At 46.0% G+C, this 25719-nt stretch overlaps 1 protein-coding gene across 1 annotated transcript in view; it reads left to right on the forward strand.

Moving 5' to 3' along the window:
- LOC139275563 (protein FAM3B-like) overlaps positions 1 to 19393 on the forward strand; it is a 69589-nt gene extending 50196 nt beyond the window's left edge. Inside the window, exons 7-10 of the mRNA XM_070892733.1 lie at positions 924 to 974; positions 12200 to 12287; positions 14873 to 15005; positions 19255 to 19393. Of these exons, the coding sequence (XP_070748834.1) occupies positions 924 to 974; positions 12200 to 12287; positions 14873 to 15005; positions 19255 to 19350 (368 nt within the window). The 3' untranslated portion in view covers positions 19351 to 19393. The remainder of the gene's footprint in view (positions 1 to 923; positions 975 to 12199; positions 12288 to 14872; positions 15006 to 19254) is intronic.
- Positions 19394 to 25719: the final 6326 nt, after the last annotated feature.

A 25719-nucleotide genomic window follows, 5' to 3' on the forward strand; every position in this document is an offset into this window, starting at 1 on the left:
TGGGAAATTGGTTAAACTGCTCAAACCCATTTTACTCAAAACCTTAACAGTTCTGAGCTTGATTCAGATCCAAGATCCCTAAGAGATGAAAGCAGGAATGTGCCATCTAGTAGTGGGGAGATTTCAGATTCAGAGTTACTGTGACCCAGGCATGCCTGCAGTTAATGGTTTCCACACAACAACTTGTTGCAATCATAGTGACTGACCCAAATGCAGTCGATCGCCATTTAACAAATTCAATCTTTGAACATCTTATTTACCTAGACTTGTTGCTATCCCTCCTTGTAGTTATAAAATGATACAGCACAGAAGGAACCCATTTGGCCCATCGTGCCTGTGCCGGCTCTTTGAAAGAGCTATCCAATTAGTCCCACTCCCCTGTTCTTTCCCCCCATAGCCTTGCAAATGTTTTCCTTTTCAGGTATTTGTCCAATTCCCTTTTGAAAGTTACTATTGAATCTGCTTCCACTACCCAGATATTCTTTGCAGAATAATGTAAAGGGCAGCTTCAGTGGAAGGCTAAACGGTTGTGGTGGGGCGAAGGCTAAACACAGCTTTCCGTGAGTCCTGGATAATTATTATTAATATCTTTGGGATCAGTTTGTTATATAATCTCAGTCGTGACTCGCTCCTCACAGCCCATTGATATATGATGCTAAATTGAGAAGCTGATGTTTTGGGCTAACATGAGAGCAAGGGGAATCATCTCGGACTGTCTTTTTAAAATCTGTTCTTGGAATGTGGGCAACGCTACCAAATCCATGTTTATTTCCCATCCACATTTACCTCTGGTGTGCCCCAAGGATCTATCCTAGGCTCCCTCCTATTTCTCATTGCCTTCTCTTACAAGCATCTGAAAATTATGTTCTTAAATTATGATTTATGTAATAAACAGTTTTTCCTCTTGTGTTTCTTCTTGCCAGCCAAGACAGCAAAAACTGTAGATACCGGTAATTTTGATCTCTGGGGAGGAGGTAAGAAAGATCTTTTAAATTTCTGCTTTCCCTTTCTCTGCATCCTACAACCAACAGTAGTCACAGCCACGTATGATTTGTACATTGGGGCTGAATTTCCCACAAGGATCATCCCGCTCATCTGATGTAACTTCGGCGGAAGAGCCGCAGAAACTCCTGAAAAATGGCAGAAGTGGCATTTAAACCGTTTTACTGGAATTTCCACAGCTCGTCTGCTGAAATTACAACAGATGAGCAGAAGAACCCCCATGGAAATTCACCTGCATCATCTCAATAGTGCAAGACTGCTGCAGAAGTTCACTTCCATCATCTCGAGGATCTGTCGTCACATCAACAGTACTCGCTTTACAACTAAAAGTACTTCTCTTTTTAAGGAAGAAAGAAGTTGGCACCAGAAGGTTAATGTTGTTAAGAATTTTTATTGTCATTTTTTTTTAAGACAGAATATTCAAAGGTGCTAAGTGACTTTAATTTCTAAGAGGAACAGGAAATTAGGAAAGCAAAGCGAGGGCATGAAAAAATATTGGCAAATAAAATCAAGGAAAACCCAAAGATGTTTTATAATTACATTAAGAGCAAGAGAATAACTAAAGAAAGAATGGGATTTATTAGAGACCATAAGGGTATATGTGTGTAGAGGCGGTAGATGTGGGTATGGTTCTTAATCAATACTTCGCTTCTGTTTTCACAAAAGAGAGGGGCAATGCAGACATTGCAATCAGGGAGGTGAAGTGTGTAATATTCGATGAAATAAACATAGTGAGAGAGGCAGTATTAGGGGTTTATTAGCTTTGAAAGTGGATAACTCCCCAGGCCCAGATTAAATGTATCCCAGACTGTTAAGAGAAGCAAGAGAGGAAATAACATTGGCTCTGACCATCATTTTCCAATCCTCTCTGGCTACCGGTGTGGTGTTGGAGGACTGCTAACGTTGTACCATTATTTAAAAAGAGAGAAAGGAATAGACCGAGTGATTACAGGCCAGTCAGCCTAACCTCGGTGGTGGGAAAATTATTGGAAAAAATTCTGAGGGACCGTGCAATATATAGCTCCATCTAGTGGACTACTGCTCCACCTAGTGGACTACTGTGGTAATGCATCCATTGCTGTAAATAATAAAAGGTCAGGTCACCTGACAAGTTCCATCTTGTAAGTGTGTGTTTGTGATGTTGTAAAGAAAATACCACATTGGCAACGTAGGATCGGATTCCCAGATAACCTAGCAGAAACCTTTGTCGTGGATGATTCCAGCCAAACAACAGAGAGATTAGAGAGGTCCTTTGTGTTGCAGCACAGCTAAAAATCCAAGGTAAATTACAAGCACACTTGGCTGAACTGCCAAAGTCCACATGGCTGCACCTATGGGAATAATAGGGTGCTTGGGTGAGTTTCAACATGATCGAGAGACATTCAGAGCATATGTGGAGCGGCTAGAAATGTTTTTCACCGCAAATAGTATCATTGAAGTCCCCGATGATGAAAACCGTAACTGCGTGGTGTTAGAAAGAAAATGGACTATTTTTCTGACTGAAGTAGGCCCCGAGGTGTATGAAATCCTGAAAAAAGCTTGTTCCCATCAAGCCAAAGGACACATCACTTATGGAGGTACAACACTACAGTCCTGAGCCTCTGGAAATTGCTGACAGTTAGCATTTTGGAATACAAGATCAATTAATCAATGAAAGTATCAGTGAGTACATTGTAGCATTAAAAAAGCTATCTATTCACTGTCGTTTTGGAAACTTTCAGGACAGTGCACTACATGACCGCTTTGTTTGTGGGATTAAAAATGAAGCGATCAGAAGAAAGTTGTTGACAACCCCCAACTTGATTTTTGATTTAGCTTGTCAGACAGCTATGTCAATGGATATGGCCGACCAATATTCCCGAGAATTTCGCGCCATTTCCAGTCATCAGACAGCCGAGGTGAATCATCTGCAGGTTAAAAGAAAAAGGCAGTTGGGCCCCAGGGCCTCCGCAACTGGCCAAGGTGACAGCGCATTGACATCATGCTATCGGTGCCTGGGACAACACATTGCTCAAAACTGTCCATATGTGAAGGCAGAGTGTTATATCTGCAGGAAAACTGGGCATCTTGCGAAGGCATGCCGACTGAAGAGTAAACCAACTTTCAAGGCTATAAGTAGAAACCCCCAGAGACTACATAACATTGAAGAAAAGCAACAGGACGAAGAGTTACAAATCATCAGGAGCACGAGGGTATCTAACAATGATTTAAAAAGTATCGTCATCCACGTAGATGTTGCAGGAACCAAGATACCCATGGAAATCGACACTGGCACATCTGTGAGTGTAGTATCGGAATCGCTATAATCTCGACCAGTTGAGTGATTTCCCATTGGAGAAATCCAAGATAGAGCTGCGAGGCTACTCGGGAGAGAACAGTCCTGTGGTAGGTCGTATCACCGTATTGGTGAAATACAACGATCAATTTCAGAGTTTGCCTCTCTTAGTAGTGGCAGGAGACAAGCCTGCTTTATTAAATAGAAATTGGTTGGAATCACTGAAGCTGGATTGGGATGAGATTTTTCATGTTGAAACGTGATTTGCATCAAAGGATGATGCAATCCAGAATTATCCGAAGGTGCTCTGCGAAACAGGCAGTCTGATCCAAGGTTTCAAGGCGAGTGTCAGGGTTCAGAAGGATGCTAGACCAGTTTACTGCACGCCACGTCCTGTATCATATGCACTCAAGGAGAGAGTTGAGCAAGAACTCAAAAGACTAGAGACTGAGAACATTATCTCTAAGATAAATCTAGGTAATTGGGCTACACCCATTTTTGTTGTGCCTAAGTCAGATGGTAAGGTAAGGTTGTGTGGGTATTATAAAGTAACCATAAACCAAGTTGTAGAGGGTAATCTCCCCAATACATTGCCAAATGTAGAAGATTTGTTCACAATGCTGACAGGTGGTCAGATCCTCTCAAAGTTAGATTTTACAAATGCCTACTTACAACTTGAACTACATGAGGAGTCCAAGTCATGCTTGACTATAAATACACATCTAGGCCTATATCAATTTAATAGGCTACCATTTGGAGCGTCTTCCACCCCCACCATATTTCAAGGAGTGATGAACCAGATTTTGCATGACATTGAAGGGATAGTAGTATGTTATTTAGATGACATGCTCATTTCAGTACCAAACAGGCAAATTCATAATAACATATTGAATGAAGTGCTCAAATGGCTAGAGAAGCACAGAATATGAGTGACTGCTCACAAGTTATTTCAAAACTCAGTGGAGTACTTAGGGCACAGAGTACACAAAGATGGTTTACATTCAACCAAGGGAAAGCTGGATGCAATTAGAAATGCACCCACTCCCAAAAATGTCACTGAACTTCATTCATTTTTGGGTCTTTTGAGCTATTATGGGAAATTCCTACCAAATTTGGCTACAGTGTTACATCCACTGAATGAGCTGTTGAAAAAACAGGTCCATTGGAAGTGGTCAGAAGAATGCGCTGCAGTATTCAAGGAGTGTAAAAGCCAGTTGGAAGAGAGCACCATGTTAGTTCGCTATGACGTATCTAAGGAGATCAAGCTAGCATGTGATGCCTCTCCGTACGGAGTTGGGACAGTAATCTCTCATACTACATAGTTGGGAGGAGAGGCCAATTGCTTTTGCTTTATGCACTCTCTGTGCCAGTGAGCATAATTATGCGCAGATCGAAAGGGAAGCTTTGGCATTAATTTTTGGGGTCAAGAAGTTCCACAAATACTTGTATGGTGGTAAGTTTACTATCGTTATGGATCGTAAGCACCTGACAGAAATCCTCCATCCAAAGTCCCCAGTTCCAACATTAGCTGCAGCCCGAATGCAGAGATGGGCTTTGATTTTGTCAGCATATACGTATGGCATTGAGTACAGATAATCAGTTGATCACAGTAACTGATAGGTCCTTACTATACAGTATAAATGCACACGAGGCCCATGCTTGAGAGAAGGTCAGTCTGTGACATGTCCTTTATTCCTTAGCACTCAAAGTGATGAAGGTGGGTGGAGCTTCCCCTTTTGTACCTGAAGGCCCAGGTTAGGAGTGTCTGCCACCTAGTGGTCATTGTTCTCACGGTGTACAACTTAGGTCAGATTATACATGGGTTACAATGCTGGTTGAATACATGCCATCACCTCCCCCTCCAAAGTCTTATTGGGATCACAGGTTAAGTCTCTCTGGTGGTTTACGCTCTCTTTTAGAGCGCCTGAGTTGGGGCTCCGGTTGTTGGGCGCTGGCCTGAGTGTCTGCCGTTTGCGGTGCCTTAGGCCTGTCCGGACTGCCCACAGTGACTGGGCTCTCCTCCCTTTGGATCGGGTGTTCGGTCACCTGTGGTGGAGTGAACTCAACATCGTGTTCTTCCTCTGCTTCTTCTATGGGGTTGCTGAACCTCCTTTTTGTTTGATCCACGTGTTTGCGGCAGATTTATCCATTGGTAAGTTTAACCACCAGAATCCTATTTCCCTCTTTGGCAATCATAGTGCCTGCGAGCCATTTGGGCCCTGCAGCGTAGTTGAGGACAAAAACAGGATTATTTACATCAATACATCGCGCCCTCCTGTCATGGTAGTCATATTTGTGGCTGGCACCTGCTCTCAACAATTTCTTTCATGGTGGGGTGTATAGGGGATAACCTGGTTTTGAGCGTCCTTTTCATTAGCAGCTCTGCGGGTGGAACCTCTGTGTGCGAGTGTGGTCGGGATCTATAGGCTAACAGGAGGCCTGCTAAGCGTCTTTGTAGGGAACCCCCTTGGATTCTGAGCATCCCCTGTTTGATTAACTGCACTGCTTGTTCTGCCTGGCCGTTTGAGGCCGGATTGAACGGTGCCGTTCTGACATGATTAATTTCATTGCCTGCCATGAAGTCCTGGAATTCAATGCTTGTGAAGCACGGGCCATTGTCGCTGACCAAGATGTCCGGTAGACTGTGGGCGGCGAACATTGCCCGTAGACTTTCTACCGTGGCAGAGGATGTGCTTTGAATTTAAAATGTCACACTCGATCCATTTGGAGTAGGCGTCTACTACAACCAAAAACATTTTTCCCATGAAAGGACCTGCGTAGTCCACATGGATGTGTGACCAAGGCTTGGCGGGCCATGGCCAGGGGCTAAGGGGGACTTCCCTGGGCGCATTGCCCAGCTGGGCACACGTGTTGCACCTGCGAACACAAAGTTCCAGATCTGCGTCTATCCCTGGCCACCAAACGTGTGACCTGGCAATTGCCTTCATCATGACAATGCCCGGGTGCTCGTTGTGGAGTTCTCTGATGAACACCTCTCTGCCCATCTGGGGCATGACTACGCGGTTTCCCCACAGTGGGCCTGAATCGAGAGTTCATCCCTGCGCCTGTGAAATGGTTTAAATTCCTCAGGGCATGCCCTGAACGTGGCTGCCCAGTCCCCATTCAGGACACATTTCTTGACGAGAGACAATAGCGGGTCTATATTAGTCTAGACTTTGATCTGACGGCTGTCACGGGTGAGCCTTCGCTTTCGAAAGCTTCAACAGCCATGACCATCTCAGCACCATGCTCGGTTGCCCCCTCGGTGGTGGCAAGTGGGAGCCTGCTGAGTGCATCGGCGCAGTTTTCGGTGCCCGGTCTGTGCCGAATTGTATAGTCATAGGCGGCTAATGTGAGTGCCCATCTCTGTATGTGGGCCGATACGTTTGCATTTATGGCCTTGTTGTCGGCCAAAAGGGACGTTAGGGGTTTGTGATCTGTCTCCAGCTCAAATTTCCTGCCAAGCAGGTACTGGTGCATTTTCTTTACAGCATATACACATGCGAGCGCCTCCTTTTCTACCATCCCGTAACACCTTTCTGCCTGTGACAGACTCCTGGAGGCATAAGCTACCGGCTGTAACTGACCCTTGACATTGACATGCTGCAACACACACCCGACACCATAGGATGACACATCGCACGTTAACACAAGTTTCTTACATGGGTCGTATAGTGTTAACAGAGTGTTGGAACATAACAAATTGCGTGCTCTATTAAAAGCCCTTTCCTGGCTGTCCCCCCAGACCCATTCGCGACCTTTGCATAGGAGCACGTGCAGCAGCTCTAGCAGCGTGCTCAATTTGGGAAGAAAGTTACCAAAATAGTTCAGGAGACGCAGGAATGAACGCAGCTGCGTCATGTTACGGGGTCTGGGTGCTCTCTGGATTGCTTCCGTCTTGGACGCAGTAGAGCTGATCCCGTCTGCTGCTACCCTCATCCCCAGGAATTCTCCTCTGGAGCTAGGAAGATGCACTTCGCTTTTTTCAGTCGCAGCCCTACCCGGTCCAGTCTGCGTAGCACCTCCTCCAGGTTGTGGACGTGTTCTTCAGTATCGTAACCCGTGATGAGGATGTCCTCCTGAAAAACCACCGTCCCTGGAATCGACTTGAGGAGGCTTTCCATATTTCGTTGGAAGATCGCGGCGGCCGAGCGAATCCCGAACGGACATCTGTTGTACTCAAACAACCCCTTGTGTGTCGTGATGGTGGTCAGCTTCTTCGACTCACTCGCCAGCTCTTGGGTCATGTAAGCTGAGGTCAGGTCCAATTTTGAAAAAAGTTTGCCACTGGATAGCGTCGCAAAGAGGTCCTCCGCTCTCGGTACTGGTCTTGGAGTGACACCCGATTGATGATGGCCTTGTAATCACCACATATCCTAACCGACCCATCCGCCTTGAGCACCGGCACAATCGGGCTCGCCCAGTCACTGAATTCGACTGGCGAGATGATGCCTTCCCTCAGCAGGCGGTCCAATTCGCCTTCTATCTTTTCCCGCTTCATGTACGGCACCGCTCTGGCCTTGTGGTGTACTGACCTGGCGTCCGGGTTTATGTGAATCACTACCTTAGCCCCCATGAAAGTGCCGATGCCGGGTTGAAATAATGAGCCAAATTTGCCCAGGATCTGTGAGCATGATACTCGCTCCACAGAGGAAATTGCATTGATATCGCTCCATTTCCAGTTCATGACAGCAAGCCAACTCCTCCCCAGTAGTGCGGGACCGTCCCCTGGGACAATCAAGAGTGGCAACCTGTTGTCCAAATCTTTGTGGGTCACGACTACCGTGGCGCTGCCTAGCAGCGGAATGATCTGCTTTGTGTAAGTCCGCAGCTGTGCATCAATCGGCAATAATTTTGGCCTCCTGGCCTTGGACGCCCACAACTTTTCGAACTGTTTGATACCCATCAGGGACTGACTGGCCCCCGTGTCTAGCTCCATTGATACTGGGATGCCATTGAGGAGCACTTTCATCATTATCAGTGGCGTTCTGATGTATGAACTGTATACGTGCTCCACATGAACTCGCTGAACTTCAGCTTCCAGCGATTTCCCCCAGCGTTCATTTCTGCAATTTCTGCAGGTATTTTGCTCATCTCTGCAACCTCCGGCTGAGTGTGTGCCTCCATGCCTCCAACATGAGCTGTTGTTGGAAACAAAAGGTCCCTTGCCAGTCGATCGTCCCTGACTGCATCTGTTATTGTCCTTGAGTGCGCCATTAACAGGTGTTGATGGCCCCATTACTGGCCGCATTGTCCCTTGCAATGGCGTGAATCGCCGTTCAGCTTGCCATTGTCTCTGTTGAACTCCCCCTCTGGGTTCGACTACATGTTGGGGCATGCCCGATTCCCCCTGTCTACCTGGAGAACTGTGTGCTGCTTTAACAATGTTGAATCTCTGTCGCAACCATTCCTTAACACAGTACCTCTCGTCTGTTCTGCTCATGGCCATGCTCGCGTGGTTTAAATCCCAGTTTCTCATCGCCATTGATAGATCCTTACTATACAGTATAAATGCACACAAGGCCCATGCTTGAGCGAAGGTCAGTCTGTGACCTGTCCTTTATTCCTTAGCACACAAAGTGATGAAGGTGGGTGGAGCTTCCCCTTTTGTACCTGAAGACCCAGGTTTGGAGTGTCTTCCACCTAGTGGTCATTGTTCTCACCGTGTACAACTTAGATCAGATTATACATGGGTTACATTGCTGGTTGAATACATGACAGTAACGATGCTATGTCCAGATTGCCTCCCATCACAAGTTACATCCGATAGGGAAGAAGTGTTCTATTTTTCATACATTGATGAACTGCCAGTCACAGCTGAAGATATTGGTAGAGCAATCAAACGTGATCCAGTTATGTCAAAGGTGTATGATTACATCGCAGATGGCTGGCCAAACCAAGTATCAGAGAAAGATATTCATCCATACTTCGTTCATAGGAATGAATTATCAGTGGATTAAGATTGTATCATGTGGAGTGCAAGAGTGGTTATACCAAATAAGTTCAGGTCCAATCTATTCGGAGATTTTCATGGGAATGTGCTTGACCAAGAGTTTTGCACACAGTTACCTATGGTGGCCAGGTCTAGATAAGGATATAGAGTACATCATTAGTCAGTGTACGACATGTCAATCGGTAAGCAAGAAACCACCATCAGTACCATTACAGCCATGGAAATGGCCTCTCAGTGTGTCAAGGGTTACATATTGATTTTGTTGAGTTAGAAGGACAGTAATTGTTCATTGTGATTGATAGTCATTCGAAGTGGGAAGAGGTGTTTCCAATGCAGAAAATAATAAGTAAAACATTAGACAGTTTGCGAAGATTATTTTCTTCATATGGCCTCCCAGAAGAGATTGTGTCTGATAATGGACCACAATTTTGGTCAGAAGAATTTGCACAGTTCATGAGCAGAAATGATGTGAAACATACCATGGTTCTACCATACCACCCTGCTTCAAATGCTGCAGCAGAGCGTACAGTACAAATTGTAAAACGTGCCCTCATCAAACAAATGTTGGATCCAAATCTAAAGAAATGGCAGTTGTCGTTGGACCACAAATCGGTGAATTTTCTAATTACATATCATAATACTCCTCATAAAACTACTGGTAGAACACCAGCAGAGTTGTTTCTCAAATGACAGCCATGAACCAGGTTCTCGTTTGTGCCAAGTTTGGCTTTGTCAGTAGAAGGAAAACAATTAAGACAAAGGGAATCATGATAGAGGTAGAGTAAGAGAGAGAAGTGCAAAATTGAATCAAAGGTTATCGTGACGAACCATCACCTTAAATGGTTAAAGTGGTTACCAGGAAGAGTGCTGAAGATATGTGGTCCTCGCACATATTTGATCAAGATGTTTGATCATGGACAGGTTAGGTTTGTTCAAATTGATCATATTTTACCTACAGATGTGGAAGGAGTTGAAAGTTGGAATGATTCGATTATTTCTGACTCAACAGATTGATTTGTTACAAGTAGAGTGCCAGTAGCTAATCCCACATCAGATGTACTAGGAAGTCAGAATTTAAGTTTGAGTCTGAGTCAGGCAGACAAACTGTCTGAAGTTGTAGAGAGTCCAAATGTTGATCAAGGGTTGCCCTTGGAGAAAAACTCTCCTCAGGCTCAGCCTAGAATGAGTCTAATTGCGACACCATGTTTGGAAAGTTCTGTTCGAGAGCGAAGGTATCCTCTTCGAAACAGAAAACAAATGGTTAACTTTGATTTGTAAATATGGCAAAATAAGTCCATATCTTTTGTTATGTATAACCAGGCCAGTTATGTATGATGATTATTTTGTTACACTTCTCCCTCCTTAATGAAGAATTATAATATATATATATATATAGTTCCATCTAGTGCACTACTGCTCCACCGAGTGGATGACTGTGGTAATACAGCCATTGCTGTAAATAATAAAAGGTCAGGTCACCTGATAATTTCCTGAGTTGAAGTCATCTTGTAAGTGTGTGTTTGTGATGTCGTAGAGAAAATACCACAGACGGGATAAATCTTCATTTAGAAAGACACAAATTAATCAAGGACAGTAAGCATGGATTTGTTAAGGGAAGGTCGTGCCTGACTAACCATTTAATTTTTTGAGGAGGTAACAAGAAGGCTTGATGAGCGTAGTGCAGTGTGTTTGATGTGATGTATATGGATTTTAGCAAGGCTTTTGATAAGGTCCCACATGGCAGATTGGCCACAAAAGTAAAAGCCCATGGGATCCAAGACAAAGTAGCAAGTTGGATCCAAAATTGGCTCAGAGGTAGGAAGCAAAGAGTAATGATTAATGGGTGTTTTTGTGACTGGAAGGATGTTTCCAGTGAGGTTCCGCAGGACTCAGTGCTGGGTCCCTTGCTTTTTGTGGTGTATATATCAATGATTTAGACTTGAATGTAGGGGCATGATTAAGAAGTTTTCAGATGTTACAAAAGTTGGCCGTGTGGTTGATAATGAAGAAGAAAGCTGTAGACTGCAGGAAGATATCAATGGACTAGTCAGGTGGGCAGAACAGTGGCAAATGGAATTCAATCCTGAGAAGTGTGAGGTAATGCATTTGGGGAGGGCTAACAAGACAAGGGAATACACTCGCCTAACCTGACCAAGTCACCCTGCATCCTCTTAGCGTCCTCCTCACAGCTCACACCATCACCCAGTTTAGTGTCATCTGCAAACTTGGAGATATTACATTCAATTCCTTCATCTAAATCATTAATGTATATTGTAAATAGCTGGGGTCCCAGCACTGAGCCCTACGGCACCCCACTAGTTACTGCCTGCCATTCTGAAAAGGATCCATTTACCCTGACTCTCTGCTTCCTGTCTGCCAACCAGTTCTCTATTCACGTCAGTGCAGGATGACTTGGACAGGTTAGGTGAGTGGGCAAATGCATGGCAGATGCAGTATAATGTGGATAAATGTGAGGTTATCCACTTTGGGGGCAAAAACACAAAGGCAGAATATTACCTGAATGGCGGCAGATTAGGAAAAGGGGAGGTGCAACGAGACCTGGGTGCCATGGTACATCAGTCATTGAAAGTTGGCATGCAGGTACAGCAGACAGTGAAGAAGGCAAATGGTATGTTGGCCTTCATAGCTAGGGATTTTGAGTATAGGAGCAGGGAGGTCTTCATTTCTGTTGTAGACTAATGGACTGTTCCCTCTAGTGGACTACTGATGTAATAACAATAAAGCATGTGGTCACACAGTTCTGTTAGGAGCCATCTTGTAAGTGTGTGTGTTTCAAGATATCGCAATTTCTTTCCCTTAATTTCTTCTCTGATTATTGTCCGGGCCCCCAAACATATTCTGAGCTACATCCAGTAACTTTAACTCATCTTTATCTTTCAGATGCTAACTGGTGTATTTTCAGCCATTTATGCTGTATATATCTATAACCTCTTTCATTTTACTGGCAGATAAATCAGAGCGAATGATTGAATTTGTTAAAAAAGCACCGGACGGCTCCCTTATCTTGATGACAACCTATGATGATAGTTATACCAGGTGAGTGTAAATAAACCCCAGGCCTGTGACCATTAGCAGGAGGTAAAGGTTAGAGAGATGTAGCAGTGTGTAACACGTGCCACTGTAAATAATGTAACTGGTTGAAACACGAATATTGCATCTGCACCACAGTGATTGGTGACCAGGATGGGAATCCCAGCTGAGCCTGATCCACTGCTCATCCTCCATTCACACACATGCTGTTACGATCTCAAAATGTCCCAAAGCGCTTTACAACCAATGAAGTACCATAAAATGAACCAACTAGTGACCATCCTTCTTAGTGAGTGATCAACAGGGTTTCCCCGGGGTCGAGTTTTGTTTTATACAGGTTCCTTTGATGTAGGCAAGGCCAGCATTTATTGCCCATCCCTAGTCACCTTTGGAAGCTAGTGGTGAGCCGCCTTTTTGAACTGCTGCAGTCCTTGTGGTGAAGGTGCTCCCACAGTGCCGTTAGGGTGGGAGTTCCAGGATTGATGTCCAGGCCCCCAAACACCTGAGCTACATCGAGTAACTTTAACTCATCTTTATCTTTCAGCTTCCACTGCTTAACATACATGTAGTCCTGTGTTGCAGCTTCCCTAGGTTGGCTCCTCATTTTTAGGTACAACTGGTGCTGCCCTTCTGCACCCCTCATTGAACCAGGATTGGTTCCCTGGCTTGATGGTAATGGTAGAGGGATATGTCAGGCCAAGGATTGTGGTGGAATACAATTCTGCTGCTGCTGATGGCTCACAGCATCTCATGGATGCCCAGTTTTGTGCTGCTCGATCTGTTCTGAATTTATCCCATTTAGCACAGTGTTAGTGCCACACAACATGATGGAGGGTGTTCTCAATGTGAAGATGTACCTTCATCTCCACAATGACTGTGCGGTGGTCACTGCTACCAATGTTGTCATGCACAAATGCATCTGTGACAGGTAGATTGGTGAGGACGAGGCCAAGTAGGTTTTTCCTTCGTGTTGATTCTCTCTCCACCTGCCATAGGTCCTGTCTGGCAGCTATGTCCTTCAGAACTCGGCCAGCTTGGTCAGTAGTGGTGCTATCGAGCTAGTCATGGTGATGGACATTGAAGTCCCCCACCCAGAGTGCATTCTGTACCCTTACTACTCTCAGTGTTTCTTCCAAGTGGTATTCAAATGGAGGAGTATTGATTCATCAGCTGAGGGAGGGTGGTAGATGATAATCAGCAGGAGTTTTCCTTGCCCATGCTTGACCTGATGCCATGAGACTTCATGTGGTCCGGAGTCAATGTTGAGGACTCCCAGGGCCACTCCCTCCCGACTGTATACCACTGTGTTGCCACCTCTGGTGGGTCTGTCCTGCCGGTGAGACAGGTGTTACCCAGGGATGCTGATGGAGGATTCTGGGACATTGGCTGAAAGGTATGATTCTGTGAGTATGACTATGTCCAATTTTGGCATAAGTCCCCAGATATTGGTGAGCAGGGTCGTCTGGGCTGGGTATGCCGTTGACGTGTCCGAAACCAGTGCTGAGGTCCATCCAGTTTTATTCTTATTGTTTTCTTATAGCAGTTTGTTACAACTAAGTGGCTTGTTAGGCCATTTCAGGGGCAGTTAATAGTCAACCCCAAATTGCTGTGGGTTTGGAATCACATATAGACCAGACCGGGTAAGGGCGGCAGATTTCCTTCCCTAAAGGACATTAGTGAACCAGATGGGTTTTTACGACAATCCGATAGTTTCATGGTCACCATTACTGATGCTAGCTTTTTATTCCAGGTTTATTTAATTAACTGAATTTAAATTCCCCAGCTGTCGTGCCGAGTTGGTTTCAAGATTATATCCCATCAGGAGACTGGGGCAAAGTTAACCCTCCAGGGCACCAGTTGGGTCTGCAGTACTCCGTGGCACTGTTGATAATTGAGCACCCAGCTCATTAATGGAATCTGAAGGGGTAGGCTGTCGCCCATTCAACTCCAGCTAATCTTGCAAGCCCAAGGCTTAGTGACTGTCGTGGTCCTGGTTGGATAAGCCACAGGAAGTACACCTACTTTACACATACTTGGTGGTTCCTAAGTCTCGGGTCATGTCAACCAGCACCTAGGTTCTTTGGACTTTGGGTATGTGTGGTATGTCCATATTGGGAAGGAGAGTAGGCTCCAAAATGGGCAAACAGATGTTCTACCTGTGTAGGTTGGCTTGAAGACTCTTGAAGAAATACTCAGTTCCACTGGGCATGCTCCATCCAGTTTAGCGCCTAAGTACAACAGGTGTAGGACCCAAATTTGCATATTTAAGTAGGGCCCAGCCTGTTCAGGAAAGCCTGTCGCTCGCCTGCTCCAAAATCACAACATTCTGGACATTGGCCAAAGGTGGGTGGTAAGTAGTGTGCAATGATATTTGGCCACTCCATTCCCATTCAAAAACAGGCACAAATATCACCCCATGATGCGCTTTACCAAAATGTGTCTCTAAACCAATTCCAAAACAATCAAAGAAAAATGAGTTGCACGGGTAAGAAGCTTGAAGGTGCAATGTCTAGTTCGCCAGTCATTTTCTCCTCTCATTTGCAATCCATGCCATTTCCAAGTGTGTAACCTCCTTTTCTCGTTACTCCAAGGCTGACAGAAGATGCCAAGAAATACATTGAGGAGTTGGGCAGCAGACAGATACGGAGTTTGACCTTCCGTGGAAACTGGGTCTTTCTCGGCACGAAAGGATTCACGCTGCCAAAGAACTTTCAGAGGGAGAAGGTTGGTGAAATGGAAGATTTTTCAGTCCTTCATTGGAAAGGTGTTCTCATCCTTCCATTGGGTTCCGTTCCTGCTCATGCAAAATTTAATAGCCAAGAGTTTCCTCGAAGCTGCTCCTACTCAGCAAAGTTGTGGTGGGAGGAGATCGAAGGAAATTCCAGCCAATGAGTAACCGATGGTTTACATTTTGTATTACATCCTAATTTCCGGTTATATAACAATGTAAGTGGAGGCCTGCAACAATTTACCCATCCAGGATTTGAGTACAGGAGCAAGGATGTCTTACTACAGTTATACAGGGCCTTGGTGAGACCACACCTGGAGTATTGTGTGCAGTTTTGATCTCCTTACCTAAGAAAGGATATACTTGCCATAGTGGGAGTGCAGCGCAGCTTCACCAGACTGATTCCTGGGATGGCAGGACTGTCGTATGAGGAGAGATTGGGTCCACTAGGCCTGTATTCACTGGAGTTTAGAAGAATGAGAGGGGATCTCATTGAAACATAAAATTCTGACGGGGCTGGACAGACTGGATATGGGGAGGATGTTTCCCAGGGCTGGGAAGTCTAGAACAAGGGGTCACAGTCTCAGGACACAGGGTAAAAAATTTAGGATTGTGATGAGGAGAAATGTCTTCACTCAGAGGGTGGTGAACCTGTGGAATTCTCTACCACAGGAGGCTGTGGAGGCCAAGTCACTGAATATATTTAAGAAAGCGATAGATAGATTTCTAGACACAAAAGGCATCAAGGAGTATGAGGAGAAAGTAGGAATATGGTGTTGAAATAGAGGATCAGCCATGATCATATTGAATGGCGGTGCAGGCTCGAAGGGCCGAATGGCCTACTACTGCTCCTATTTTCTATGTTTCTATGTTAGCCTCTCAACCCAAATATCAGGCAACCACGGAATAGCAAATGCACTAAATGAATTCTCCTATGGATAGTCTCTCCAGCACAGAGGTTGAATTTTCAGGGACATGACAGAGGAAACACTAAAAAGAGACATGTTAGATAAGGAAGTTAAAAGGAATGATATGATGAAGAATCTAAAGGAAGAGCAGGCACCAGTCTCGAATGGACTTCAAGTATTCTTAAAGATGTGGCTTAGCGAAATCGGACAATTTCTTGCCATTATTTTTTGGAAATCATTCGAATTGGGAAACATGTCTGAAGATTGGAAAGTAGGAAACATACTGTCAATCTTTAACACAGATCAAAGGGACGGCCCAGGAAGCTAGGGATGGCTGGTGAGTCTAGCATCTGTTGAGTTAAATATTAAAAGGCATTCTGAATGAGTGGATAAGGAAACACCTTGGTAAACTTGGTAAGGAAAGAGCATTTATGGGAGGGAGGTTTTGCCTGAGAAATTTGCTTGGACTCGTCAAGGAAATGATGGACCTTGTTGACAATGGATGTGGATATATTTAGATTTCAGTGTTTAACACCATGACAGGAAGTGATTAATGATAAGTGAAGAAGGCATGAAACAGGAAGCGAACTTCTGAGGTAGATTGAAATGCGGCTAAAGAAAGACTTGCATTTATATAGCACCTTTCAAGACTACCAGACATCCGAAAGCGCTTTACAGCCAATGAAGTACTTTTTGAAGCGTAGTCATTGTTGCAATGTAGGAAATGTGCAGGCAATTTGCACACAGCAATCTCCCACAAGCAGCAATGTGATAATGACCAGATAATCTGCTTTAGTGATGTTAGTTGAGGGATAATATATTGGGACGTGCTTATTTGTACTGCAAAAATGGCCAACACGCTCCACGTTTCTGATTGGTCCACTTGGAGGATAAGTCACACCCTGAAGTTTTACAGGAATCTGTCACTGGAACCGCCCATCCCAAGGTCTCACTGACTACGCAAATTGTAACTCGATCCACTTTGACTTCCTGAAGCGACAGAGGACAGAACTCCCCAGAAGACAGCAAGGGCCAGCCAAAGTGCCTTACCCCAGTCCAAGTGCATCCTTCCCCAGCCAAAGTGCCTTACCCCAGTCCAAGTGCATCCTTCCCTAGCCAAAGTGCCTTACCCCAGTCCAAGTGCATCCGTCCCCAGCCAAAGTGCCTTAACGCAGTCCAAGTGCATCCTTCCCCAGCCAAAGTGCCTTACTCCAGTCCAAGTGCATCCTTCCCCAGCAAAAGTGCCTTACCCCAGTCCAAGTGCATCCTTCCCCTGCCAAAGTGCCTATCCTAGTGTGTGCATCCTCCCCCCTCTTCCCCCCACCTGCATCTCTCTCTCCCGCGCCCCCCCCCCCCCAAACTCTCCCCACAGTCTCTCTCGCTATCTGGCCTCCGCCGGCCGCTATCAGCAACTCCTCCCTCCCCCCACTGGCCGCTCTTGGGCCCAGGCCGGCCGGGGGCAGGGAGAGGAGAGTCGAAGTCTCAGGTCCTGCTTCTCGGCACCACGCGCATGCAATGATTTGGGCCGGGGGCGGGGGTGGAGCTTCACGGGGTGGGGCTTGTTGCCTGTCGGTCAAAAAAAGTGCAGTATGGTCAGGGGGCGGGGTTTGACAGACACCTGTTTGTCAAAAAAATTGCAGTACAAATAGTTACATCGTACATATTGGCCAGGACACCGGGATGGGATCTTTTACGTCCACTCGATAGAGCAGACTTGGTTTAACGTCTCATCTGAAAGTCAGCATCTCCAACAGTTCAACACTCCCTCAGTACTGCACGGGAGTATCAGCCTAGATTTTTACACTCAAGTCCTGCAATGGGACTTGAACCCACAACCTTCTGAAAAGCATTGTAAAGCTGAAAAAGCAACGGGTGATTGTAAATGGAGTTGTGACACAATCGCAATGGATCACTAAGTCCGTGGCACGGGGAACAATGCTGGGGCCATTTGCTGTGTGCAGTGTAAATAAGTGTTTGGAGCTGTGGGTAGATATAAAACTAAGTTTGAGGACGATAACAAAATGGGAGGTTGGTTTCAAACACCTATAATAAAATTAACCAAATACAAAGGGCTCTGGATAGGTTGGGAAGCTGGATTGATGAGTGAGTAAATGGCATTTAATGTGGGCAAATGGAAGGTAATGAGACTACAGCAGGGAAATAAACAGCGGGACTTGTAAATAAATTGGAGGATGCAATATAGGAGAGGTTCTGAGGCTATTGGTAGATGATTTACTGAAATAAACAGCACACTGTGCCGCAGCAAGGAATGCTAACTGGATCTTGGAATGGATAGGCAGAAGACCAGCGTACAAATCCCAGGAGGCGATGGAGTCAATTTAAGGCATGGGTCTGGTCAGGCCTTGAGTACTGTGTAAATTCTGTTCATCATAGTGCATTTAAATATCAGCTGTGGCTCAGTGGGTCGCACACTCGCCTCTGAGTCAGAAGGTTGTGCGTTCAAATCCCACCCCAGGAACTTGAGCACATGAATCTAGGTTGACGCTCCAGTGCAATGCTGAGGGAGCGTGGCACTGTCGGATTTGCCGTCTTTTGGCTGAAACGTTAACTGAGGCCCTGTCTGCTCTCTCAGGTGGAAGTAAAAGATCCCACGACACTATTTCGAAGAAGAGCAGGGGAGTTATCCCCAATGTCCTGGCCAATATTTATCCCTCAATCAACATCACTAAAACAGATTATCTGCTCATTATCACATTGCTTTTTGTGGGAGTTTGCTATGCACAAATTGGTTGCCATGTTTCGTACATAACAACAGTGACTACACTTCAAAAAGTACTTCATTGGCTGTAAGAGACAGCTTTGAGACGTCCGGTGGTCATGAAAAGCACTATAGAAATGTAGGTCTTTTACAGGATAACGAAGAGGTGCAGGAAAGGGCTACCGAACTGATAGCTAATTAAGGTATCTGAGCTATGAGGCGAGGTTGAAGAACCTGGGAATGTTTACTCTGGGGAAGAGAAGGTTCAGGAGAGACATTATTCAAATATTCTAGATCCTTAAGGAGTAACGTGAAACCCAATATTGCGTTTGAGCCTCCCACAAGCTCTAGAACAAGGGTACACAGGCTTGAGCTTAAAGTAGGCAAGGTGCATCGACACTTTGGGCAATGTGGTGAATATGTGGAAAATTTGAGGGAGTGTTGGATAGATGTTTGAGGGAGTGGTGATCGAACAGTCTTCGTTTTTGGGACTAGCCGAATGGACTGTAGTTCCTGCAACTATTTAACATGGAGGAATTCAGAGAGGGGGATAATGGGGAAAAGAAGGCGTGCATTTCTACAGAAACATTATGGGCCTCTTCTTTTTATTTGAAACAGGTTCTCAACAGCCAGAAGGAGGGGAATCGATATGGTAGCTGGCCAGCCGAGATCCAGATTGATGGCTGCTTCTCACCAAAGACAGACTACCTGTAACAGGCGATCCTGAGCTCTCAGCATGGCTCACAGCACAGTTCAACGCCCCTGTCTCATTGCCACGTTCAGATGGACTGCTGGGCATATTTGAGTAGGATGCAAAGAGTCACTGGAAAAAGCAGCAGGTGAACCGGTAGTACGACAGGCTCCTCTCCGCATATGATCAATCAAACCGTACAAGAATTGAACTTGCCAGGCAGCAAATGCACAGGATTGGGTGGAATGTCGGTTTCACACTGTCATGTATCTTACATTATTATATATAACTGTATCCTAACATGCTATACATGACTGTAATAAGATATGACCTGTAACCACCAGCATACCTTACCACCAGGGGTGCACTTGCAAGAGACAGGTATATAAGGACAGGTCTCAGGCAAGTGCATCATTCCAGAGCTGTGAAATAAAAGGTGCAGGTCCAGAGCGAAGTGACTTCACTACATGCCTCGTGTGAATCTGTACTGAGAGGACAGGACTTTCCACACACCTTGCCCAATATTACTGTCCATTCGGGTAGCGTGTAAAAACCAGAAGAGCTCCCTCAGTACTGCCCCTCTGACAGTGCAGAGCCCCCTCAGTACTCCCTCTCTGACAGTACAGCGCACTCTCAGTACTGTCCCTCTGACATTGCAGCACTCCCTCAGTACTCCCGCTCTGACACTGCAGCACTCCCTCAGTACTGCCCCTCTGACACTGCAGCACTCCTTAAGTACTGCCCCTCCGACACATAGAAACATAGAAAATAGGTGCAGGAGCAGGCCATTCGGCCCTTCGAGCCTGCACCGCCATTCGATAAGATCATGGCTGATCATTCCTTTAGTACCCCTTTCCTGCTTTCTCTCCATACCCCTTGATCCCCTTAACCGTAAGGGCCATATCTAACTCCCTCTTGAATATATCCAATGAACTGGCATCAACAACTCTCTGCGGCAGGGAATTCCACAGGTTAACAACTCTCTGAGTGAAGAAGTTTCTGCTCATCTCAGTCCTAAACAGCCTGCCCCTTATCCTAAGACTGTGTCCCCTGGTTCTGGACTTCCCCAACATCGGGAACATTCTTCCCGCATCTAGCCTGTCTAGTCCAGTCAGAATCTTATATGTTTCTATGAGATCCTCTCACTCCAGTGAATAAAGGCCTAGTTGAACCAGTCTCTTCTCATATGTCATTCCAGCCATCCCTGGAATCAGTCTGGTGAACCTTCGCTGCACTCCCTCAATAGCCAGAACGTCCTTCCTCAGACCAAAACTGAACACAATATTCCAGGTGGGGCCTCATCAATGCCCTGAAAAAGCAGCAAGACTTCCTTGCTCCTATACTCAAATCCCCTTGCTATGAAGGCCAACATACCATTTGCCGCCTTCACCGCCTGCTGTATCTGTATGCCAACTTTCAATGACTGATGAACCATGACACCCAGGTCTCGCTGCATCTTCCCTTTTCCTAACTTTCCGCCATTCAGATAATATTCTGCCTTTGTGTTTTTGCCCCCAAAGTGGATAACCTCACATTTATCCACATTATACTGCATCTGCCATGTATTTGCCCACTCGCCAAACCTGTCCAAGTCACCCTGCAGCCTCTTAGTATCCTCCTCACAGATCACACCGCCACCAAGTTTAGTGTCATCTGCAAACTTGGAGATATTTCACTCAATTCCATCATCTAAATCATTAATATATATTGTAAAGAGCTGGGGTCCCAGCACTGAGCCCTGCGGCACTCCACTAGTCACTGTCTGTCATTCTGAAAAGGACCCGTTAATCCCGACTCTCTGCTTCCTGTCTGCCAACCAGTTCTCTATCCATGTCAGTACATTACCCCCAATACCATGTGCTTTTATTTTGCACACCAATCTCTTGTGTGGGACCTTGTCAAAAGCCTTTTGAAAGTCAAAATACACCACATCCACTGGTTCTCCCTTGTCCACCCTACTAGTTACATCCTCAAAAAATTCCAGAAGTTTTGTCAAGCATGATTTCCCTTTCATAAATCTATGCTGACTTGGACCGATCCTATCACTACTCTCCAAATGCACTGCTATTTCATCCTTAATGATTGATTCCAACATTTTCCGAACCATCAATGTCAGGCTAACTGGTCTATAATTACCCGTTTTCTCTCTCCCTCCTTTTTTAAAAAGTGGTGTTACATTAGCAACCCTCCAGTCCATAGGAACTGATCCAGAGTCGATAGACTGTTGTAAAATTATCACCAATGCATCCACTATTTCTAGGGCCTCTTCCTTAAGTACTCTGGGATGTAGACTATCAGGTCCTGGGGATTTATCGGCCTTCAACCCTGTCAATTTCCCTAACACAATTTCCCGCCTAATAAGGATATCCTTCAGTTCCTCCTTCTCACTAGTCCTTAGGACCCCTTGTACATCGGGAAGGTTATTTGTGTCTTCCTTTGTGAAGACAGAACCAAAGTATTTGTTCAATTGGTCTGCCATTTCTTTGTTCCCCATTATAAATTCACCCAAATCCGACTGCAAGGGACCAACGCTTGTCTTCACTAATCTTTTTCTCTTCACATACCTATAGAAGCTTTTGCAGTCATTTTTTATGTTTCCGGCAAGCTTCCTCTCGTACTCTATTTTCCCCCTTTTAATTAAACCCTTTATCCTTCTCCGCTGTATTCTAAATTTCTTCCAGTCCTCCGGTTTGCTACTTTTTCTGCCAAATTTGTATGCCTCTTCCTTGGATTTAACACTATCCTTAATTTCCCTTGTTAGCCACGGTTGAGCCACCTTCCCTGTTTTATTTTTTACTCCAGACAGGGATGTACAATTGTTGAAGTTTGTCCATATGATTTTTAAATGTTTGCCATTGCCTATCCATCGTCAACCCTTTAAGTATCATTTGCCAGTCTAATCTAGCCAATTCACGCCTCATACCATCAAAGTTACCTTTCTTTAAATTCAGGACCCTAGTTTCCGAATTAACTTTGTCACTCTCCATCTTAATAAAGAATTCTACCATATTATGGTCACTATTCCCCAAGGGGCCTCGCACAACAAGATTGCTAATTAGTCCCTTCTCATTACACATCACCCAGTCTAGAATGGCCAGCTCTCTGGTTGGTTCCTCAACATATTGGTCTAGAAATTCATCCCTAATAAACTCCAGGAAATCCTCCTCCACCGCATTGCTACCAGTTAGGTTAGCCCAATCAATATGTAGATTAAAGTCACCCATGATTACTGCTGTACCTTTATTGCACACATCCCTTATTTGTTGGTTGATGCTGTCCCCAACCTTACTACTACAATGTGGTGGCCTGTACACAACTCCCACTAGTGTTTTCTGCCCTTTGGTATTCCGTAGCTCCACCCATACCGATGCCACATCATCCAAGCTAATGTCTTTCCTTACAATTGAATTAATTTCCTCTTTAACCAGCAATGCCACCCGCCTCCTTTTCCTTTCTGTCTAACCTTCCTAAATGCTGAATACCCCTGGATGTTGAGTTCCCAGCCTTGGTCACCCTGGAGCCATGTCTCCGTGATGCCAATCACATCATACCCGTTAACTGCTATCTGCGCAGTTAATTCGTCCACCTTATTCTGAATACTCCTCGCATTGAGGCACAGAGCCTTTCAGTTTAACTTTTTAACACACTTTGACCCTTTAGAATTCTGCTGTAAAGTGGCTCTTTTTGTTTTTTGCCTTGTGTTTCTCTGCCCTCCACTTTTACTATTCTCCTTTCTATCTTTTGCTTCTGTCTCTATTTTATTCCCCTCTGTCTCCCTGCATAGGTTCCCATCCTCCTGCCATATTAGTTTAAGCACTCCCCCTAGGACATTGATTCCGGTCCTGCCCAGGTGCAGACCGTCCGGTTTGTACTGGTCCCACCTCCCCCAGAACCGGTTCCAATGTCCCAGGAATTTGAATCCCTCCCCTCTGCACCACTGCTCAAGCCACGTATTCATCTGAGCTATCTTGCGATTCTTCCTCTGACTAGCACGTGGCACTGGTAGCAATCCTGAGATTACTACTTTTGAGATCCTACTTTTTAATTTAACTCCTAGCTCCCTAAATTCGTCTCGTAGGACCTCATCCCGTTTTTTGCCTATATCGTTGGTATCTATATGCACCACGACAACTGGCTGTTCACTCTCCCTTTTCAGAATGTCCAGCACTCGCTCCGAGACATCCTTGACCCTTGCACCAGGGAGGCAACATACCATCCTGGAGTCTCGGTTGAGGCCACAGAAACGCCTATCTATTCCCCTTACAATCGTATCCCCTATCAATATCGCTCTCCCACTCTTTTTCCTGCCCTCCTGTGCAGCAGAGCCAGCCACGGTGCCATGCACTTGGCTGCTGCTGCTCCCCCCTGATGAGTCATCCCCCTCAACAGTACCCAAAGCAGTGTATCTGTTTTGCAGGGGGATGACCGCAGGGGACCCCTGCACTACCTTCCCTGTACTGCTCTTCCTGTTGGTCTTCCATTCCCTATCTGGCCGTGTACCCTTTACCTGCGGTAAGACCAACTCACGAAACGTGCTATTCACGTCATTTTCAGCATCGTGGATGCTCCAGAGTGAATCCACCCGCAGCTCCAGTTCCAGAACGCGGTCCGTCAGGAGCTGGAGGCGGATGCACTTCCCGCACACTTAGTCATCAGGGACACCGGAGGCGTCCCTGATTTCCCACATGGTACAGGAGGAGTATAACACGTGTCCAAGCTCTCCTGCCATGACTTAACCCTCAGATACACTTAAATTGGCAACAACAATGCTAAAGGTTCCTGACTGATATAGAAAAGAAAAAAGAAAAACTACTCAATAATCACCAGCCAATCACTTACCCCTTGGCTGTGACGTCATCTTTCGATTTCTTTTTACTTTTTTGCCTTCTGTCCCCGCTGCAGCTGCACCGGTACGCCTCTCGCTGACCCCGGACTCGCGCTGCTCTGAGCTCCCGCCTCCTCGACCGACTGCTCGACTCCTGCTGACCTTTATAGGCCTCTCGCCGACCCCGGACTCGCGCTGCTCTGAGCTCCCGCCTCCTCGACCGACTGCTCGACTCCTGCTGACCTTTATAGGCCTCTCGCCGACCCCGGACTCGCGCTGCTCTGAGCTCCCGCCTCCTAGACCGACTGCTCGAACTGCTCGACTCCCGCTGGCCTTTATCGGCCTCTCGCCGACCCCGGACTCGCGCTGCTCCGAGCTCCCGCCTCCTCGACCGACTGCTTGAACTGCTCAACTCCCACTGGCCTTTATAGGCCTCTCGCCGACCCCGGACTCTCGCTGCTCTGAGCTCCCGCCTCCTTGACACTGCAGCACTCCCTCAGTACTGACCCTCCGGCAGTGCAGAGCTCCCTCAGTACTGCCCCTCCGACAGTGCAGCACTCCCTCAGTAATACCCCTCTGACAGTACTGCCTCTCCGACAGTGCAGCACTCCCTCAGTGTTGCCCCTCTGACAGTACTGCCTCTCCGACAGTGCAGCACTCCCTCAGTACTGCCCCTCCAACAGTGCAGCACTCCCCCAGTACTGCCCCTCTGACAGTGCAGCACTCCCCCAGTACTGCCCCTCCGACAGTGTGGCACTCCCCCAGTTCTGCTCCTCCGACAGTGCAGTGCTCCCCCAGTACTGCTCCTCCAGCCGGCGGGTTAGATTTAAAATTGCCCCCCCCTAATTTTCTAGCTGCTCAAATCAAACAAGGTCTGTGTCCCAGGTAGCCTTTTACATGGGGAAACTGATATTTAAGAAAGCTGCTGGCTTCCTACAACCCCTGGGTTCTAGTCCTGGTGATCAAGTCTGGTTCTTGCAGCTGTACAGTGTATTGGGGGTAATCTGTGGTGAAATTTGGAAAGCTTCAGTCATATTGTCTGTGCCATCTCTTCCAGTGTCAGCTGTGGCTCAGTGGGTAACACTTTCACCTCTGAGTCAGAAGGTTGTGGGTTCAAGTGGGTCCAAGGCAAGTTGGCAAGTTGATTCAAAATTGGCTCAGAGGCAGGAAGCAAAGGGTAATGGTCGATGGGTGTTTTTGTGACTGGAAGGCTGTTTCCAGTGGGGTTCCACAGTGCTCAGTACTAGGTCCCTTGCTTTTTGTGGTGTATATATCAGTGATTTGGACTTGAATGTAGGGGGTATGATTAAGAAGTTTGCAGATGACACTAAAATCGGCTGTGTGGTTGATAATGAAGAAGAAAGCTACAGACTGTAGGAAGATATCAATGTACTGGTCAGGTGGGCAGAACAGTGGCAAATGGAATTAAATCCTGCAAAGTGTGAGGTAATGCATTTGGGAAGGGTTAACAAGAAAAGGGAATACACAATGGGCTCAATTTTCCCCGAGCCTGTTTTCTGGCGTACTTTCCCGAGTTGCGCCGCTTAATTACGTGAATAGATGCACC

The sequence above is a fragment of the Pristiophorus japonicus genome, chromosome 11 (assembly GCF_044704955.1).
Source record: "Pristiophorus japonicus isolate sPriJap1 chromosome 11, sPriJap1.hap1, whole genome shotgun sequence".
NCBI classification, from domain to species: Eukaryota; Metazoa; Chordata; class Chondrichthyes; family Pristiophoridae; genus Pristiophorus; species Pristiophorus japonicus.